Raw genomic sequence first — 22,171 nt, 5'->3', positions numbered from 1 at the left:
GCAAATTCTTGCTTTGGGCTGTATTAGTCACAATCCAGCTGATTTCCTCCCGCCTAGACTACCTCCTGCCCATCTGGAACACATCCCATTCTCCACACTGCTCCTCTGTGGACTAGAGTCATGAGCCAGTCTGGGGTCAGTGAGCCCTGAGTGGTCAGTGCAGCAAAGCTGAAGGATGGGTGGAGGTGTGCTCATCCATCCAGACACAGCCAGGAAACTTCTCTGGGCCTCTGTCTTAAAGAGTTTCCTCGTGAGCTTATCCACCCAGCTGGTCCCCTCTCTGCATCAATGTCTGTGTTCAGGCTTTCATTCTGTTCAGAACTCCTGCCTTGGAAGACGCTCTAGCCTCCTTGTAATGCACTCTGATGGCTTGTTGATTCCTGGGGCCTGTGCTTTTTGTTCAGATTGAATCCAACCATCTGTGTGCTGAAAAAATATTGACAAACCCTCCGACCTATTGTACCTTTTAAAGGCGCTCCCATACAGGAATGCCGCCTTGTTTTATTGAAGCGAAGTCTGTTTTATTCAACTCTGAATGCCAGGCACCTAGAATAGCTTGTGAGATAAATGCCAATCAACTGTAGCATAATCAAGACACCCATTCCTGCCTCATTAGGGTCTTCTCATTCCCTTTAAGCTTCTCAGATTTATACACTGTAATTAGAAACTTGGTGATTTTGACTGCTAAACAGAAAGGCTTACTGGGAGGCTTCATATGTCTGAATTTTAAATATTTTCACACTTCGTTAACCCAGTTGCAAGCGTAACATCTTCTGGCCCAATTCCCTCACACTGTGTGATTTTTATTTTTGGACGAAGACGAGAACAATTAATTGAATTGAAACACATATTGATTACTGTTTTCCATGAACTCTGAACAGCTTGTCTCTGAATGATTTTATTGAAGGGTTTTTAGACAACTGTTTGGTTGGATTGCTTCCCTTGGTGACCTCATTCTGGCTATAAGTGCCTGTCTGCAATTGCGACGGTCTGTGTTCTTGGTGAGTTGTGGTTGTTCCCAAGAGCTGAGTCAGAATGAGAGAGGCCACACCACCCTTCTGCACATCCACACCCTGATTAGGGAACCCTGATGCCTTAATCAAACCCAAAAGCAGGGTTCTGGAAGAGTCTATGCAGATGTCATGATTTCCATATTCCTGATGTAAATACTCAGCTGTTTGGACCTCAGGTGAGCAGGAAGATTCCTTACTGCATTAAATGATCACATTACTCATGCAATGACTGCAATGTTTTCATCAGGCAGAGCTTTCCAGACCAATTGATATTCCCTTACCACCTCTACCACCCTCTTGTGCAGATCACGATTGTGAGATTTGAGAATGTTTCTTAAACCAGGGCTTTTTATGCTTTAATGTACACATGAATTATCTGGGGATCTTATTAAGAAGACTCTGATTCAGTGGGTCCAGGCTGGGGCCTGGGATTCTGCATCTCTAACATGCCCACAGGTGATGTTAATGATGCTAGTTTGTGGACACAAGGCCATTGGTGCTGCCTCTATCTGTGCACGATCTGTCACTCTGTTAGGGGAATTATCATAGAATTGCATTCTGCATCTCCCACTAAAGTGAAAATCCCCAAAGATCGGAGGCCATGGTCTAATTCATCTTAATACTTCCTGCTGCAGTTCAGATGAGGCTGGAACCAGGATTCTGAGCTCCCCTTTCAGTGGGCAGAGAGAGAGTTTGAGGCTGCTGCAGAATGAGAAGGTTTCATAGCCCTGGAGTGGTAATAGGGTCAGGGTGAGACACCCATCTTTCAGGGAAGGTGGGCCCAGGATCTAAGGGTCCATGGCTCCAGGGTGCTCATCAAGATAAAAACTCATTACTGGCCGGGCACAGTGGCTCATGCCTGTAATCCCAGCACTTTGGGAGGCCGAGGCAGGCAGATCACAAGGTCAGGAGATCGAGACCATCCTGGCTAACAGGGTGAAACCCCGTCTCTACTAAAAACACAAAAAAATTAGCCGGGCATGGTGGCGGGCGCCTGTAGTCCCAGCTACTTGGGAGGCTGAGGCAGGAGAATGGCATGAACCCAGGAGGTGGAGCTTGCAGTTAGCCAAGATCGCACCACTGCACTCCAGCCTGGGCGACAAGTGCGAGACTCTGTCTCAAAAAAACAAAAACAAAAAACAAACAAACAAAAAACAAAAACAAACAAACAAACAAAAAAACTCATTACTAAAAAGAGGATGTCAAAGCTGGGTTAGCAGCAGTAAAGAGGCAGCTGTAACAAAGCTTGCACATCTTCTGCTCAGGTACAAGGTCTCCTAATAAATAGTTCATCTTAATACCATAGATAATGGAAATGTCCTTGCCTCCTGGTGCATTTTCCAGTTGTTTCCAAGATGCTGTGTGCCCACCATCTCTTATCCACGCAACAGCTGGATGACGTTTTAAGAATATAAATTGGATCCCTTCATTCCTCTGTGTAGAACCGTCCTAGGGCTTTCCATTCCTTTCAGGATAAAATGCAAGTTCTAGGAGTCCTGCCATCCCTGGCCCTACCCACCCTTTCCCCCACACAGTCTCATCACTGTCCTCTGTGCTCAGGAAGCCCCAGTCACTCTGGTCTCCTTTTTACTAGATTTTTAAGACTTGCCTAAGTCATTTCTACCTCAGGGTCTTTGCACTCACTGTTTTTATTCATATGTCATCACTACTTTACCTTCAGAGACTTTGGCTGGCTTATAGGCAAGAATTAAACAGCGAAGCAACTCCAAAAAGAGGTAGAATCTTTGATTTTGTGGGTTTGACATAGATTTACTTTCCCCTTCATTCTTACCCAGTTGAAGCCTAGAACAGTCTGACACCTTCATATTAGAAAGAGAGGACTGAAGACTGGAGACGGAATGGGACTCAAAGCCACTCACATTTTGGGAGGCAGAATTGTCCAAGGATGGACCCAGAGATTGTGACTTGGACTTGTGCAGAAGGAAATTTAATCTTAGCCACTTGGACCTGCTGTATTTAACAATAACATAGTTATAATAATGAAAATTCCCTCCTTTCCCTCCCTTTTTTTTCCTTTGCTTTTAACTTTGCTGAGTCCAAGGTTGTATATACAAGGCCACAGACAATCCTGAATTTCTCTTCCACTTGCATTATCCTATTTTTCTTTGTAATAAAATATTCTTTTTCGAGGCCAAAAGAGGGTAATTTATAATTTATGAATTTCTCTCTTGACATTACAACTAGAACCTAATTTTAAAAATCAAATTGGTTTCATCTAATTAAATTTGTAAATTGCCTCATAAACACAGGCTTTGTTATAAATGTTTTTAAAAGCAAGGTCTCTTGCTTACTGTCTGGGGCTGGATTGGGTTGAGCTCAGAGTAACAGGTACTTCTCATTTCTCTACTCAAGAGAACATACTCTATCCATTGCCAAAAGTTTCTCAAGAGTAGTATTTTCCAGAACAGTGCTTCTGAAACCATAATGCCCATAGGAATCACCCAAGGATCTTGTTAAACTGGAGAGGCCTGAGTGCTACGTTTCTAACTAGCTCCCAGGTCATGCTAATGCCGCTGGTCTATGGACCACGCTAAGTTGCAGCAAGGGGCAAGACATCTGTACCTGCATTTAGGAGAACTGGGTTTGGCATCTGGTTAATATGACCTTAGTCTTTTCATTTTAACCCTCTGCACTCAATTTCCTCATTTTTATGTAATGGTAATAGTTTACATTTATAACATTATTTCTAAATGCCAAACACTGTGCGAAACCTATATTTAATTGGATCTTCAGAGTAATCCTATAAGGCCATTTTATTATTACCTTGATTTTTCTGATAAAAGACTTAAGGTTCTGAGAGGCCACTTGATGTACTCAAGGTCACAGAGCAAGTAAATGTCAGAGCTGGGATTTGGATCTAGGCTATATGGGCTCAAATGTCACCATCCTTATTTTCTTAGGCCTCACTAGCTTTTGATACACAAGACTACACTCATGTTTATGCTCACAATACAATGGCCTAAATCTACAACCTCCTTAGCTGTCTTTACAGCATCCTTCAATAATTTTGGCATAGTCCCCAAAAGTAGCCTCAAATGCTTACAAACAAGTCAACCAGTTACAGTACTCTGGTTCTGGTTCTCTGCAATTATAGTCCAAGTCACAGCCAAGAAGCTACTTGAAGATGTCTTTCATCATAGTTGTCTCCCATAGAATCCATGGGAATGCCAACATCCCTGGCATCTGGTCTCTGAAAATCCACAAGGCATTGGATTCACACAGAAGTGAGAAGGACATCCTGCTCTAATCTGTACCCGCCTTTGTGCATGGGGCTTCAGAGAGTGCACTATATAATAATGCCTCAATTGCAGGAGGTTCTACTCAAACACAGAGTCTAACTCACAGTTGTGTTTGGACCCTTGCTCTCCCTCTGTTTCTTCTTCTTATCGTGGAATTTTAATCATGATATTTCTCATCCAGTCTAACGCATCATTCTACTAGAGGAAAAAGTGTATTACTCTCAAGGATCCACTCTAATGCATCATCCTACCAGAGGAAAAAGTATATTACTCTCAAGGAATAATATGTGCAGAGATATGACTCCACCTGCAACATGGCCCTACACTAGCGGTTTCCAAATGCAGGTATGTACAAGGACCAGGGCTTTTCCATGACAAAGTTGCCATCAATCCAATGCAAAATTAGAAAAATTAATGTGACTGTCATGAGTTAGTAAAAAATAATAAATTTATTCAATTTGAAGGATGGACTTTTATTCTGAAATTATATCCTTTCTATATTTTTGGAATTATGTCTTTTATAAAACGATGTAAATAAAAGATGTTGAAGTACCCTAGGTTAGTCCCCCAAACCTTTTTTAAATGCTACTGGCCTGTGAATTCCAAAAGTCTTGAACATCTGGCACAAAGCGTCTTTTACATAACAGTACCAAGTAACTTAACTTCCTAAATCATAGGTCCTTTCCTTCTGCTTTACAAAGAAAAGTTTGCAACAGATCTTTATTTCATTTAAATGTGTGTGTGTGTCTGTGTGTGTGTGTATGTGATTGTGGTTTCTGCTTTACAAAGAATAACATGTAGATTTGAAGTGACTGGATTTTGTTTCAGTTAAATTTTCAGGACCTCTCTTTCCCAAAGAGGTTTTGAAAATGCGCTAGGCAAGGTGTATCAGCATGAGTACCTGCCCTCCTCCTGGGGTACCCTCCAGGAAGAAAGCTTCTCCCAAGCGTGTGGCCTGAGAAAACTCATAAGTGGTGGGGATGGATGTCTGTTTCCTCCCTCCATCTGGTAATCCTGAGAGCTGCACCAAGCTCCCTGCAGTTTCTAAGAGGGAAATGTTAGCTCTCCTTAGGAATGCTAGTTTTAGTGAGATAAGGTGTTTTCTTAAGCACCTTGTACATGTTGGATAATCTTCTCCCTCAACGAGTTCTCAGGACCATCTATGACTCTCTAGAGAGGTTATGGGTCTGTTAGATTAATCTTGAGCACTTTCCCTTCATCAAAGACTCCTTTACTTTCCTTCCCAGAGCTCACCTTTCCTTATGGCAGCAATATTCTTCCCCCAAGCCCACTCCCTATACACGCATGTTTCTGTATGAGCATTCAGTGGCTTAAGCCTCTTCGTGGGCCTGTGGTACATGTTTCAGTCTGGGATGCTTCTGTCTTTCCCCCTCCTCAGACTCCCTAGGGAAACCCTGAAGAAGTGGTTACCACCTTTATTTTACAGATGAGAAAAATGAGGCTTAAAGAGAGGAGGAATCTACCACAGGTAACTCAGGAGAAGGTGGAGCTACTAGGACACTAGGCTACATCATTCCAGCTTCGGTATCCATGCCCTTCCCTCTGCATTCCTGTGTGTTTCCACTTGATCTAGCATTATAATCTTATGTTGTGTAAGAATACAACGGGTGGGAGGAGACTCAACCTTACTCATATCACAATACTTGAATCTTAGCTATATCAGCTTTGTTGGAGATTTTTTTGTTTTGTTTTGCAATGAACTTTCACACAGTTTGTCTTATTTTTGTAACTTTTCTGGAAGGCACATTGTGTTGGCTTGATGGGTACATTCCTGCCTGAGTAGGTTCTGGTTCATCTCTGATATGGTAAGGCCCAGCTAATGCTTGCAATGGGGGTTTTGGATGCTATCACCTGGGTGACAAAATATGCCTCGGGCACAGAGCAATTTAAATCTCAAGAATCCTGTGTCCCTGCTGCAGAGAATAACATTGGGATTCTTTTCAAAACGAAGGGACTGATATTCGTAGAGTGAGCATCATGTGGGTATTGCAGTTTCCCAGACGAACTTTCACTACTGTTTGCCAGGCCTGGGCCTTCTCCTCTACATAAGAACACTCTGACTCCCTGGGTTTTGGCTCCTTTGTGGATGAGGTCATTTGTCACCATAGTCACTTCAATGCATGATATGCACAAATTTCTTTGCTCTTGGGGCTATCAAGACAGCTCCACTGTGTGCGTTTATGTTTGCACCCCATTGTACTGTCAGAAACCTTTCGGTAAGTCACATCTTACTCACCTTTATACCTTCAGCAGAATGGGTATTCACCAATGTCAGGCTGAAGTGACTTGAATAAAGCTAAGCCAATGGATGCAGCACAAGGGACTTCCTTACCTCATAGAGCGTGATGACCCCATTGGTCTCATTGGGAGGTTTCCACTGGATGTAGATCTTCTCCTCAAAGGGTCCCCCTTGGATGGATTCTAGAGGAACAGCTCCTGGAACTACAGAATGGAAAAGTTATGAACTTGATGTCACCTTCCACATTGTTTCTCCAGCCCCACTGACCTAGAACAGGGGTTGACAAAGTTGTTGTAAAGAACCAGATAGTAAATATTTTAGGTCTGATGGGCCATACATTCTCATTACAACTACTCAACTCTGTCATTTTAGCACAAAAGTGACTACAGATAATCCATAAATGAATGAGTACGATGGTGTTCCAATAAAACTTTATTTATAAAAACAGGCAATGGGCTGCATTTGACCCATAGGCCATAGTTTGCTGACCCATTTTCAGAAGGCAGGCTTTTCATCTGCAGACTGACCAAGTCGGTTTATGAACCGACCCCGATAAGGGTAGAAAGGACATGAGCAGTTTCCAGTTCTGCCAGAGGTGGGAATCTGAAATGAGGTCTTTGCTTCAGGAGTGTCTAACCTTTTGGCTTCCCTGGGCCACACTGGAAGAAGAATTATTGTGGGCCACACATAAAATACACTAACACTAATGATAGTTCATGAGCTAAAAAAAAAATTACAACATGAACTATGTGGCTTGAAACCCCAATCCAATTAGAAGAAGCTCGCCTTGCTCCTAGAAGGCAGCTAGCTTGACTTGCTATTGAGTCCCAGTGCCTGGCATGAAGTAGATGCATAATAACTATTTGCTGGTTGGATGAATAGGTGAATGAATGACCTATGCCAGCATTTTGCCCTAATGAGTGCAACCTTTCCTGGGGCTCCTTCTGTAAGCCGGTCAGTCTTCCTGCCAGCATCCTCCTGCTGAATTTCACTATTCTTACAACAGTCTGGAAGATGGTGAGCCAGAAAACAAATTATTCCCCAAACTTTCTGCTGTAACCCCTTAGAAATAATGAATTTCAGTAAATTGTTACCAGATCTATTTATATTTTGGCATTATAAAAGCACTTACTCTTGGACTAGAATTTTACCTACATTATTTCACTTAAGCCACAAAACAGCTCTGCCCAGTAAGTATTATCTCCTTTGCGTCAATAACAGAACTGAGGCTGAGAAAATGGAATAACTTGCTGAAGGTCATATGGCTCCTAAGTTGTAAAGAGGGAACTAAACACCTGTCTGTGAGTGTTAAAGCATATACTCTTAATCATCACGCTACGCCTCTCTACATATAGCCTTGGCCATATGTTGCAATCAGTTCCCCTTTGTTAAATTAAAATATGTTTAGTTTTGCTCATTATGGACATGATATACAGAATTTGTTGAATATTAAGAATATATAAAAAGGTTAAAAAAGGAAAAGAACAAAATTACTCATAATTCACATGTTCAAAGATTATTTTCCAATCTTTTTATGCATATAAAATTTTGTTAAAAAAATAAGATATGCCTATGCATATATATATATTTTTATTTTTTTTAAATGTTAACTCCTACTGTGCATATTTCACTGTGACCTTATTTTATCACTAAAGAAATTGCAGACTTCTCTGGGGCCATACATTTCTCTGGGGCCATGCATTTTAATGGCTGCTTAGAGGGGGCATTGCCCCTTTACAGTCACTAATCCTTTATTATTGGGCATTAAAGTTGGTTTGAATTCTTAATGATTTTGAGCAATGCTGGAATGAGCATGCTTATAGGTAAGTATGCCTGCAACTCTGCAGATAGTCCTTAAGATTAATGCTTTGGAAATTAATTTACTGGGCCAAAGTAAATGAACTATTTTATTTTTAAGGCTTTTGACATATATTACCAGATTGCCTTTCAGAAAGTTTGTACCATTCTGGACTCCCCAACAGAAGACTATGTCTGTTCTTGCCAACACTGACTATTTAAAAAATTAAGTGCATGTGTATGTGTATCTTTTTTAGAATACTGGAGAGTACAGATTTTGTTTTTGGTTTAATTAGCCATTCACATTGCTTCTTTTATGAACAAATTATCTATACCTTGTGCTCATTTTCCTGTACGGCTCTTCATTTTTGCTCATCTTTGTCTTATGGGCTTGTAATTGTAATTTCATTTTAAGGACATAAGCTTTCTTGCATAGGTTGCAAATATATTTTTGCCAGTTTTTTTGTTGGCTTTTTAAGTCATTTAGGTATGCAGAAGCTTTTAATTAGTTAGGTATCCTACTGTTTTCCCTTATCCACCCTTCCTTTCCAGAAATATTTATTATGTATTTAATATGATCAAGGGACAGCGATGGACACTAGAGATGTACCAATAACAAAGAGAGATATAGTCAAATCCGTGGTAAAGCTTGTATTCTAGAAAGAGAGACAGACATTAAATGATTATACTCAAAATTAATTCATTACATTTTTTTAATCAGGACTCTGACATAAAGGGATATGGTACTAGGAGAATTATTAAAAGCAGAGAAAAACCTAGAATGGCAAGTTAGGATATTAAATGGCACATAAGTTAGAGTTGCTGGATAAGTAGAAGTTACCAGGGCAAAATGGGGAGGAGGTGCTGTAGTGTGGTGGACAGCTTTGTGAGGTTAAGGGTGGAAGGAGAAAAATCAGTTAGGAGGCTGTCATTGTCATCCTGGGGAGAAAGAATTGTAACATGGACTGGAATGATGGTAGTGTAGAAGAGAAATAGATTGTATAGGAGATGTGGACTCAGAGGATGGCAGTGTGGAAGATCAACGACTTGGTGGTGACAGATAAGGGTGAAGGAGGGAAGGGATGTGTCATGGAGAACTGCAACCCTTTTGTTTTACACAACTGGGGGATCAGAATGTTGTTTATAGAGAGGGAGCCTTAAAGGATGACCAATTTTGGAGAGGAAGCTGGTGAGCTCAGTTTTTGTCATACTTTATTTCAGGTATACATAGAACATCCAAGTGGTAATGCTGAGTAGCAGTTGGATATGGGAAGACTGCGGCCAGTGTTTGGAAATGGAAACCGTAGGCAGGGAATAGATGGCAAGAGTATAGAGCAGAGAAAAAAAAATAGGTCTAAGACTAAGTGAAGAAGAACTCCAGAATTAACAATTAGGAGGAAAATGAATGGAGAAACTGGGAGTCAGTGTTCAGAGAGGCAACCAGAAAACCAGGAAGGTGAGCTGTCATTGTAGCATCCAAGAAAGGAAAGAGGCTCAAGAAGGTACTGGTCAGCAGTCACAAATATGGCTGAGTAGTCAAGTAAGATGTGGCTTTAAACTTGCCCATTGAACCTACTGTCCTCAAGGTGACTCGTGAGCCAAGCAAGAGTAATTTAAGGGAGAATGTTGGCATCACAAGCCATACTGAAGAGGGTTGAGAAGAGAGGGGAAGGTGAGGTGAGGCAAGTAAACAATGCTGGCTGTGAAAAGGAGGGGAATTCAAACCATAACAGGAATGAGATATGGAGCCAAAATAATGACTCTCTTAAAGACAAGAGAGGTTATGATTAGAGCAACCAAGAAAAAAATTCAAAATAGAGGCTGGGCATGGTGGCCCACGCCTATAATCCCAGCACTTTGAGAGGCCAAGGCGGGCAGATCACAAGGTCAAGAGATTGAGACCGTCATGGCCAACATGGTGAAACCCTGTCTCTACTAAAAATACAAAAATTAGCTGGGTATGGTGGCAAGCACCTGTAGTCCCAGCTACTCGAGAGGCTGAGGCAGGAGAATTGCTTGAACCCAGGAGGTGGAGGTTGCAGTGAGCCGAGCCCATGCTACTGTACTCCAGCCTAGTGACAGACTGAGACTCCATCTCAAAAAAAAAAAAATTCAAAATAGAGGTAAGAAGGAGAAGAGTGAGAAAGAAAGAGGAGATAACTGACAATGGTAGGGTCCTGAAAGCAAGAGCAAGAGCAAGGGTGGGTTGAAAGGAGGGTTCTCTCCTTTTGCAAGAGAAGAGGAGAGGATGGAAATGTGCTAATGCTTTTTATGGAGGAATTGAAGTGTCCTAATGGCTCTGTTTTCTTGAGAAGTGGGGTGAAGCCATCTACCAAAAGTGTAGTGGGGGACGAATTGCATCAAGAATTTGGAAAGACAGGAAAAGCTTTAATCATGGAGAGTAGAAAGTAAGCAGAGTAGAGGATGGAAATTCTATTCATTCACCTGAGGGTCTGTCTGATGGAAATTGAGGAGGGTGTGTCTGATGGACAATAAGAAGGGTCTATCTGATGAAGATTGTGAGCATGAAACTCAAGCTAATAGATCTTGGTCTTTCCAATCTGGAGAAAATTCTCTTTTTCACACCGGATCAGATGAATGGAAAGTACAGATGAATAGTTGTTTTATAATTTATTTATTTCCTGTTTTATTCCCATCTTTTTCTTTTTACACCTTACACTTTAATATTTCTGAAATTACTGTGTATACCATACATGGTAGAAATCTAACTATAATTCCTTACAATTTTCTCAATTATAAAGGACAATTAATTGACCAGTCAAAACTTGCCCCAGTGATTTAAAATGCCATCTTACCACCATATTAAATTATTTTATATTGTAGCATATGTTGTTTGGCTTTCTGTTCTATTTCACTGAGTTGTAGCTTTTACTGTGACAGTATTTCTCTATCGCATTAAGATGACATGTTTTGATACTCGGTAGAACAAGTCTTTTTCCTTTATTATTCTTCTTTTGCAAAGTTTTTTGAGGTATCACTACCCATGTATTCTTCCAGAAGAATTTAGGAATAGTTTTATAAAATTTCAAACATATTTCATCAAAATTTTTACTGCCGTTGCATTTTTTTTTCTCATTTTGGGAATCAGAGAGTATCACTTTTAACATGAGTCCTTCTATCCAGTAAACCATATAAATCTTCATGTATTAATGCTTCTTTTTATGCCCCTCAGTTAAAAATGTTTTTCTTTTATTTCTTACAAATTGCATTTCTAGGACTTTATTATTGTTCATATTGTTTTTGTATATTAAAAAGTTTCTTTTATAGTGTTTTGCATTATATTAAAAACTATGCATAATAATGTATGAATAGTTTAAAGAATAATTATTAAATACACATGTGCCCACTATCTGCTCTAAGAAATAAAACATTACTATACTACTGAAGCACTCTTTATGCCCATCACTATTGTCTCCTTTTTCCTTCCCCATCATTAAATAAATAAATAAATAAAACAGGTACTATCCTGATTTTTCTTTTTTCTTTTCTTTTTTTTTTTTTTTTTTTTTAAAGACGGAGTTTCACTCTTGTCACCCAGACTGGAGTGCAACAGCGTGATCTCGGCTCAATGCAACCTCCGCCTCCTGGGTTCAAGTGATTCTCCTGTCTCAGCCTCCCAAGTAGCTGGAATTACGGGAACCCACGACCATGCCTGGCTAATTTTTGTATTTTTAGAAGAGATGGGGTTTCACTATGTTGGCCAGGCTGGTCTTGAACTCTTGACCTCAGGTGATACACCTGTGTTGGCTTCCTAAAGTGCTGGGATTATAGGTGTGAGCCACTGTGCTCGACCTGAATTTTCTATTAATCATTCTCTTTATTTTTATTTGGAGTTCTAAATCTATACATATATCCCAAGACAATGTATCATTTAGTTTTTCTTGTTTTCTTTTAAATCTATGTGGATTGACTGTTTTCTATTATATGATTTGCATTTGTCACTCATCATTTTGAGATTCATCTATTTTGATGCACATAGTTGTATCTAATTCATCTCCATTTCATAAATATATTCTTATTTATTCCACCATTCTACAATACATGAACATTAGAGTTGTATCCAGGTGGGGCTTTCTTACAGTATAATTTATTAGAATACTTTTGTATATTTGGTTGAACATATATACAAGATTTTACTAAGGTACACATAGGAATAGAGGGTCTATTCCTATGACTGAAGGGCGTATCTATCTTTGTTTTCACAGGGTAATGCCAAACTGTTTTCCAAAGTGGTGGTAGTACTGCCCCAAGCAATGTTCTGAAAGTCCCTATTCCTCTGCATCTTTATAAACATTTGGTATTACCAGGTTTTAAAATTCTAGACCATCTAGTAAGTGTAAAACAATACTTCATTAAGGTTTTATATGCTTTTACCTATTTACTAGCATCTTTTAATGTTTGTTGGATATTATTGTCCTTTTCCTGTTGATCTGTAAAGACTCATTGTATATGTTTGATACTAATAATTTTATTGGCTATATGTGTTACTGAAAAACTTCTTTTAATTTGTGTCTTGTGTTTCTCTTTATGTTACCTTTGAATATGGATCAGTTCTTAATTTTAATATACTCAAATTGGTCAGATTTTAGTTTTTGTATGGGAGAAAGAGAGAGACAAATTTAGCAGCAGACACTGTTGATGGCCTGCCTATATCCCACTGAATAATGCTTACTGCAAAATACAAATTTACCTAAATGCTGTGGGAGCCAACTTGTTCTCCACATAGAAAAAGCAAGAAGCGCTGGAGAGTTAATGCCCTGAAGACATTCTTCAAGCATTGAAAGACAGAAAGTTGATGGATGAACATCCCAGTTTCCTTATTACTTGGTTGGGTAACTCTGAGACATGTTTTACTAGCACTTCTCAAACTATTTCAAACACTGAAACCATTGTGATGATGATAATGATAATTCCAAATCCATTGTGGGCTCATGATATCACAAAATACAATAAAAATAAATTACTAGGGAAGTGAAATTTTGAAGTAAAAGTGAAATTGAAAAAGCAAAAAAGAAAAATAGTAAGCTCCTTCTTTTTAAATACTTTCTCTTTCTGTACTTGTCTTGTTAAGGATTACAGAGTCAGTGAGTCAGTGCTGGTCCTTGGACCACACTTGGAATAGCACTGTTCTAGAACTCAGTTATTCACATGGTAATTTTTCGTTAATATATTTTGTATTGACTTTCTTCCCTTTCCTGTTTCACGTTCCCTCTTTCTTATAAGTGTGTCCTGAGACCATCCCCTAAATAAACTACTTCCATTTGTATCCTTATCTCAGGGTCTGCTTCTGAATAAACCTGCACAAAAGAGTTTTACTTAAGAAACACTTTCTCTATCCTGAAGTCATAAGAATATTTTTCTAAGTTTTCATTGACATTTAAGAGTTACTCCTTTAATAAAATGTCCTCAATTTATTTACAACTGTGTTACTATGTATAACATGAGGTAGGAATCCAATTTTAATTCTTTCTCCTCATCCTAGGGAGATTGAAAAAAATATTTTTAATTCCTCAGTCGATCTGCCTGATAATTTTAACTTCTGTCACATTTCCATATATGTATGGGTCTACTTCTATGTTCTATTATATTCAATTATTTCTATTAGACTTTCCCTGTGTCAATATCACATCTTCATTAACAATGAGGTGTAAGTCTTGCTATCTGGTAAAGTCTACTACTTTGTACTTCATGTTCATGACTGTTTTGGGTACTCTTACCTTTTCTCCTTACATAAACATTTTAGGATTAACTTGTAACTTTTCAAAAAACGTTTGATTTTTGAATTTTAGTTGCATGTATTATAGACCAAATGGGAGATAATATCACGTCTTTATAATAATAGGTTTTCTCATCCATGAACATGGTGTATCTTTTATTTAGGCCTTCCTTAACGTCTTTCAGTGCTTTATACATTTGTATGTGCATCTTGAAAACTTATGTTAAATGTATTACTAAATACCTTATATTTTTATTGCTATTGTAAATAATGTCTTTAAGAAAATACCACATTCTTGTTAGGTTAATAGAAATGGAATCGACTTTTTAATGTTAATGTCTTGGCAAACATGCTATATTCTTATATTAATTCTAATAATTTGTTTGCAGATTTCTTTGGGTTATCTATGCAGAGATAATTGTAGCATCTGTAGCTAATAATAGTTTTGCTCTTTTCCAATCTTTTATTTTCTAATCTTCAATGATAGCCACCAATACAGTCTTTAATAGAAATGATGATATGTCTATCTCTAATTTCAAAGATAATGATGATATTGTTTCACCTTTGAGTATGATGTTTGTAGGTTTTTTAGTAATCTTTATCAGGTTGAGGGGGTCATTTTTATTCCAGGCATACAAGAATATTTTGTTTTTTAAATCATGCTGAGAATTAACTGATGCTTTTTCTGTATCTATTGTAGTGATGATATGTATTTCCCCTCTCTTAGTATGTTACTGTAGCAAATTACACAAACAGATTTACTAAAGTTAGACTAACACTAATTTCTTAAACTATATTTTGCATATTTACACAGTTTTGGATTATTTGCTAATATTTTATTTAGGTATTTGCATATTTTTTTCTCATAAGCTTTTCTGCTTTTAATATCAAGGTTATAGTTTTGTCATAAATTGAAGGGGGAAGTGCTTCTTCTTCCTTTCTCATAAAGTGTATAAGTGTATAAGACTGGGATTACAAACTCCTTGAGTGTTTGACTGATTGCACTTGTGAAGTCACCTGGGACTGATGTGTACTTTGTTGCAAAGGTTTCATTACTGATTCTATTTCTTTATTTGTTGTAAAACTATACAGAATTGTTTTTCCTTAAGTCAAGTTTTTTAATTAATATTTTGCCATATCACCTACATTTTACATTTATTGGTATAAGATTATATACACTATCATCATTTATCTTGGTTACTGTGAAATAAACACAAATGCATAAAACAAACATCTCATTAATTTTTCAGTAGTGAACTTCATACCGTGACCTTGCTTTTCCTTATACTTTTCACTCCTTAAGCACATATCCCTAAACACAATAGAGTTTATCATCAAATAAATAAGAATAGTAAATAGTTCTAAACTCTTTTATAAAGGCCAGTCTGGGAGAACTAATACCTTCACAATGTTAACTTCCATTCCATGAACATGTTCTATCCCAGGATTTATTTAGATATTCTTACTGAGCATGTGTATTAGTTTTTTTGTTTTGTTTTTAAAAATCTTGTTTCTTGCTTCAATTGTTAGGGGGTATTTGCTTTGCACTATCAGATTTGTTCTTTACAGTAATGAAAACATTTTTAAAAATCTGTCCAGTAACCTTTCCGCATGCAGCCTTATAAGAAGTGGTGTGTGATGGTCTGCTTTAATGGGTCATTCTGCTAGTTACCACGTAAGTCCTTATTTTAAATATTTCCAACTCACAGGGAAAGGAAAGAATTTAGATATATTCATACATTACTTGGCTGGATAAGGGTTCTGTCTGACCTGTGGGGCAGTGGCATGAGGGGCAGTTAAGGAAGGGAAATAATTAGGCAGCAGGAAGATTCTCCATGGCAAGAGGGCTTTTCAGGTGTTTTGAGGGGCAGCCTGAAGTTAGTTACCACAGACACTGCCCCTTCCTGCAATTGTTTCTTTACAATGAGATCCTTCCACTGAAGCCCTCTTTTCTTATTTGCCATATGCCCTGAATGTATTGGAGGGGGAGCTCTCATTCTCTGCATCATGGACTAGCAAATAAAGATGACCAGGGCACTGACCTCTCTCCTTTCCCCACTTCCATCCACCAGCTCCAACGCCCACTCCTGTTTTTAGCACTGGTTGGCCAAAGTTGGAGGTACTTATGCATGTAGACTTGGAAGTCTTTTCCTCCAATTCCCTAAGGGGTTTTCTTTCCAGGCAGTCTCAGCTTAGTCATCTCTTTCCCATTTGGGACTCCCTCCCCCATGACGTCTTGCATTAATTCTTTCAGGAGCAGCCATGGCATCTTCTTACGGTTCTCAGGGCAGGTACAGAGGTGTTTTTCTCTATATTTCTTTAGGACAGTAGTTTAAGAAGAGTGATCAAACTGGCATTTCTAATCAAAACTCTTATTGTCATCACTGAGACCTAAAAGGCAGTATTGTAGGATTAAACAATGATCATGGGTTGAAGCCACACTGCCTGGGTTTATGTCCTGTTCCCACCACTGTATTACCTTGGCCAAGCTGCTTAATGTCTCTGTGTCTCACTTTCCTTACTTTAAAATGAGGATAAAAATACTACCTACTACATAGGTTGTCCTGGGGATTTGATATGTTAATATACACAAAGTGCTTAGCTAGGTGTCTGGCACAAAGTAAATACTATATATGTCTGTTCCTCCCCCCGGCCCCATAGCATTCTCTGAGAACAGCTCTAGGGTAGCCTAGAGATCACTAATTTGATTTTTTTGTAGAGACAATTCAGATTGTTGCTATTTCCTGTGACGTCCTTACCTCAATCTGATCTATCCGAATGATGTTATATTGCTAATCATAGAAGCTATATCTTCTCATAGCTTACTGAGCTTTCTACGATCTTCTTGATTTCTATGGTAAATAACCTTAAATCTAATTTTTCTCTGAGGACTCAGAATTCATTCATTCAATAATGTATTTATTGTGTCCTTATTTGTCTACCTGGCACTGTTCTTCTAAGTGCTTGGGAAGCAGCAGTAAGCAAAACATAAGGAAAAAATCTTGTCTCTATGGAATGCATTCTAGTGGGAGAAGACAGATAATAAAACATATAGTGAAATATACAGTATGTCAGATGATAATTGCTAAGGAGACACCCAAAGCTGGAAAGAGGGACAAAGAGTGTGCTGTAGGAGGCTTCCAGTTTTTAATAGAATGGTCTGAGAAGAGCTCACTGAGAGGTGACATTGGAATAAAGACTTGAAAAAGCTGAAGGAACCGTCCTGCTTATTTGGCAGAACCTTACTGTAGCCAAAAAGGATGGCAAGTGCAAACACCCTGAGGCAGGGATGTCCCTGATATATTTGAAGAGAATGATGACTGAATTTGCATAGTGAGGCACAAGTAGCAAGAGATGACAGAGAGGCAAACAAAAGTGTGAATTCTGGTCACCTGGAGCATGTCAGCTACCATAAGTCTTTGGGTTTTTAATCTGAGTGACATGAGAAACCATCAGAGGGTTAGGAGCAGAGGGAGTGATATGGTTTGCTTCGTGATTTAACAAGATCATTTTGGTGCTGTGTTGAGAAAAGAATGCAGGGGCCAGAGCTGAAGCTGCAAAGATGATTGAGGCTGCTGCAATAATCTGGGTTGGAAAGCACAGTGGTTTGGACCTAAGGGGTAGTAGTAGAGGCTGTGAGAAATGGTCAAAGTCTTGATATATATTGCAGGATGAACCAAGAGAATATGTTAGTGGTTCAGATGTGGGGAACAGAAAGGCTGCTGCTTTGTACAAAGCCAGGGGGTCTTAATCAAAAGCAATAAAGGGTGAAGAGGTTCTCTTTTTCTTTTTTTGAGACAGGGTCTTGCTCTGTCACCCAGCCTGGAGTGCAGTGGTGCAATCATGGCTCACTGCAGCCTCGACCTCCTGGCCTCAAGCAGTCCTCCCACTTCAGCCTCCTGAGTAGCTGAGATCATAGGTACACAGCACCACACCCAGCTAGTGTGTGTGTGTGTGTGTGTGTGTGTGTGTGTGTGTAAAGATGGGAGTTCACCATGTTGCCCATGTTGGTCTCGAACTCCTGGGCTCAGGCAATCCACCTGCCTTGGCCTCCCAAAGTGCTGGGATTACAGAGGTGAGCCACCATGCCCAGCCAGAAGGGATTTTCTTTGGAGACGTAAAAGCCAGGGCCTCAGTTCTGACAAAAGTGAGAAGTCAAGGTTTTTGGCTGGAGCCATTAATAAAACAGAGTTGCCATTTACTGAGATGGAGAAGACAGTGGGAAGAACAAGTTGAAGGATGATCACAGGCTCAGTTTTGAATGTGTTTAATTCCATGGGCTGATTAGCAATCTAGGTAGAGCCGTTGAGGAGACAGCTGGATAAATGACTCTGGAGGGCTGGGGAGAGGCCTGGCCTGGAGGTATCAATTGGGAAAATTATTAACATATGGATGGATTTTAAAGCTAGGAGACTGGAAGAAATAATTAGGGAAATGAATGTGGATCCAGGGTCAGCAAACTATGGCTCTCGGGTTGAATCCAACCAGCTGCCTGTTTTTGTAAATAAAATTATATTGGAACAACTGCCACACCCATTTGTTTACCCATTGTCCCTGGCTGTTTTCCTGCTACAATGGTGGCATCGAGTAGCTGCTACAGACCCTCTCATGGATAAAGCCTATACTTTAAGACCTGGCCAACCTCTGGTATGGATACGAACGGGAAAGAGTCCCAAGAACTGGGCCAATAAGGTTGGGATGTGGTATCGTTTGGCTGTGTCCCCACCCAAAATCTCATCTTGAATCGAAATTCCCATAATCCCTACATGTCAAGGGAGAGACCAGGTGGAGGTAATTAAATCATGGGGGAGGTTTCTCCCATGCTGTTTTCATGATAATGAGTGAGTTCTCAGGAGATCTGATGTTATTATAAGTGTTTGGTAGTTTCTCCTACGTTCATTCTCCTTTCTGCCGCCTTGTGAAGAAAGTGCCTTGCTTCCCCTTCACCTTTTGCCATGATTGTAAGTTTCCTGAGGCTTCCCAGCCACGCTGAACTGCGAGTCAATTAAAGCTCTTTCCTTTATAAATTACCCAGTTTTAATCAGTTCTTTATAGCAGTATAAAAACGGACTAATACACGCTGTTTAAAAGGAACCAGCAAACTGTAATCCCAACATTTTGAGAGGCCGAGGTGGGAGGATGGCTTGAGGCTGGGAGTCTGAGATCACCTTGGGCAACACAATGAGACTCTGTCTCTACCAAAAAAGTAAAAATAAAAATAAATAGGCCGGGCACGGTGGCTCAGGCCTGTAATCCCAGCACTTTGGGAGGCCGAGGCCGGTGGATCACCTGAGGTTGGGAGTTCGATACCAGCCTGACCAACACGGAGAAACCCTGTCTCTACTAAAAATACAAATTTAGCCAGGCGTGGTGGCACATGCCTGTAATCCCAGCTACTCAGGAGGCTGAGGCAGGAGAATGGCTTCAACCCAGGAGGCGGAGGTTGCGGTGAGCCAAGATCGTGCCATTGCACTCCAGCCTAGGCAACAAGAGCGAAACTCCATCTCAAAAATAAATAAATACAATAAAATAAACAAATAAATTAGCTGAGCATGCTTGCACACACCTATATGTGATGGCACATGCCTATATGTGCCTATCCCACATGTCCTAGCTACTGGAGAGGGTGAGGTGGGAGGGCCATTTGAGCCCAGGAGTCAGAGGATACAGTGAGCTGATCATACCACTGCCCTCTAGCCTGGGAGATACAGTGAAACCCTATATTTAAAACAAAAACACAGAGGAGAAGCCACTGCAAAAGGCAGAAATCCAGAAGTGTGTGATGAATTGGAAGCAAAGTACAAAAAGTGTTTTAAGGAGGATTTAACAACCAGCTGTGTCAGATATTGCCAACCAGTTAAGTAAGAGGATCTGACTCTCTGAGTAATGACTATTGGATTTGGTGACTTGAAGGTCACAGGTGATCTTGAAATAATTGTTTTGGTGGAATGGCAGGGATCTGAGTTACTTTGGTTGAATGGATTCAAAAACAAATAGAAAGAATGGATGCATAAAGAGGGAATGGAATAGTAGCTTGAGGAGAAGATAGAGCTGGGTGTTTCTGTTTTTGTTTTTTATATTTTTAAAGATGGGATAAATATACCTTGTGTGGAGGGTGAGAAATATATCCAGTTACAAAGGGAAATTTTGATGTAGGGTGGAAAGGGAACAATTGCTGGAGCAATGACATTGAGTTAAAAAAAAGTAAGTAGGATTTGCTGCATTAAGTAGCAAAACTGGCTTTTATTTAGAAAACAAATGGTTCATCCATAGAAACAAGGAGGTGAGGGGGAGGTCAAATATGTGGGCAACATGTGGGCAATGAGAGCTGGAGGGAATTTCTTGGCATGGTTTCAGTTCCTCAGTCTATTAGGTAACAAGGTCATCTGTGGAAGTGAGAACAGGTGGATGTGCTATTAGTCTGAAGATAGGAGAAATATTCTCTGGGAGACTAGAGGGATGAATGGGCCAGGGAAAGACAGTATTGCCAGGCAGCTTTAAAAGCCAGCTCCAGTGGTGCTTCTGGCTTCCAAGTGAGAGTGGTTAGCACAGTGGTGTGCAGCAGCTACAGAAGGAACAACCTAGCACAGGCAGGAAATCAGATGGAGCTAGGGTTGTGAATAGCTGGAAATGAGAATGAGGCTGAGGTGTTGGGGGATTGTGCAAGGACGTAACTGGAATGATCAGCCAAGGAATTTATGCTGGGTAGAGAAGGGAATGGGGGCAATGAACAAGGTAGCAAGTCCTAGTGGGGCTGAATTTTTGGAGCTACAATACTAGAGGGAATAAATTGAAAAGAGAAGAGATGTGGTCAGAGTGAAATGTTTAAAAATGAGATTACAGAGGGGTTAGAGGTTATTTAAAAGTGGGCTTTTGCCCAGGGCAAATGGAAATTTTGCATAGATCTCTTGTTTTGTTTTTTCCTGAACAGCCTGAAATAAAAAGGTGTCTATGATGGCTGATGTTGGCCACACAACACTTAGCAAAGCTCTTGGCAGACAGGAAGTTAAGGGCTTTACACATAGACCTTCATGTACTACAGCCTCTGTAGAGAGGCATTTTACAGATGAGGCACTAAAGTGTACAGAATGCGAGTCCTTTAACCAAGGTTGCATAGTGAAGTAGTGGATGAAGCCTGGATATAGCTCAAACTCTTCTATTTCCAAAGCATTTCCCAAATCACCCCTTTCTTCTATCACCTGGTAGATGTGTGGGTCCAGAAGGCCAAAAGGCTGTCATAGCATCTTCAAGCAGCAAAATCAGGATGTCTCACCCCAAGTAAGAGGCTCTTTCCACCCACTACATTGCCATTCCATAGTCAAGATGTCCTTTACAATGAGATAGACTTACTTTCCTTTGATTAAACTAGGTCTCTCTCTCTCTCATTGTAAAAAGACTTCTTGGCAAAAAATTCCTTTTTTGTCTTATCTTCTAATTCTGTGTCCCTTTTCCATTCCTTTTTCTTTGTAATTCTTTAATGAATCCACATTTTCCCTTTCCACAATTTCATTTCTTCTTCTATTTAACAGCATGGAACTTTCCATCCTTTTGACAGAGTTCTACAACAAAGGTTAATTACTTTATAATTTCATTCCCTTAAAAAAAAAACACACTGAAATTGCTAATTTAACTGTGCTTCTTGTCAGTGGGTTCATGTAAATTCACTGTAATTAAACCAGATGTTTTCTTGTGCCTTAAAGTCAGGTGGTAATTTAAGGAAAATTTTCATTTCAACATAAAGGAGGACAGAGTGTTATCAAGGGAAGTTTTCTCCTCTCCTCTCCCTTCCCCTCCCCTACTCTCCCCTCCTCTCCTCTCTTTATCTCCATTTCCACATCTGAAAAGGGGTTAACAATGGTGAACTGTGGGGGTAGATATGAGAAATACCAAGGTAGGATATATAAAAGCACATAGCCATGTACAATTCAACAGGAGTTTCCCTTGATACTTTTCTTGTCTATGTCATTTTTTTGTCTCTCCACTTCAGTTGCCATATTTGTTTATTCATTCCTTATACAGAGGCTTGGAACTAACTTAATAAGAGAGATTTAGCTAATTTTACTCTCGTATTTCCTAGTTGTGTTGGAGAAAATATATTTGTTCC

General features: G+C 39.6%; 1 protein-coding gene across 6 annotated transcripts in view; it reads right to left on the bottom strand.

Annotated features, from left to right (window-relative positions):
- The window catches only part of PTPRT (protein tyrosine phosphatase receptor type T), a 1,142,918-nt gene that overhangs the window by 375,576 nt on the left and 745,171 nt on the right, over nucleotides 1–22,171 (bottom strand). For all 6 annotated transcript variants that reach the window (XM_055264961.2, XM_063633847.1, XM_055264960.2 and 3 more), the window contains exon 9: nucleotides 6,627–6,736. In XM_055264961.2, the coding sequence (XP_055120936.1) occupies nucleotides 6,627–6,736 (110 nt within the window). The remainder of the gene's footprint in view (nucleotides 1–6,626; nucleotides 6,737–22,171) is intronic.

The sequence above is a fragment of the Symphalangus syndactylus genome, chromosome 24, assembly GCF_028878055.3.
Source record: "Symphalangus syndactylus isolate Jambi chromosome 24, NHGRI_mSymSyn1-v2.1_pri, whole genome shotgun sequence".
Taxonomy (NCBI): domain Eukaryota; kingdom Metazoa; phylum Chordata; class Mammalia; order Primates; family Hylobatidae; genus Symphalangus; species Symphalangus syndactylus.
This window is presented reverse-complemented; position numbering and strand designations above follow the sequence as displayed.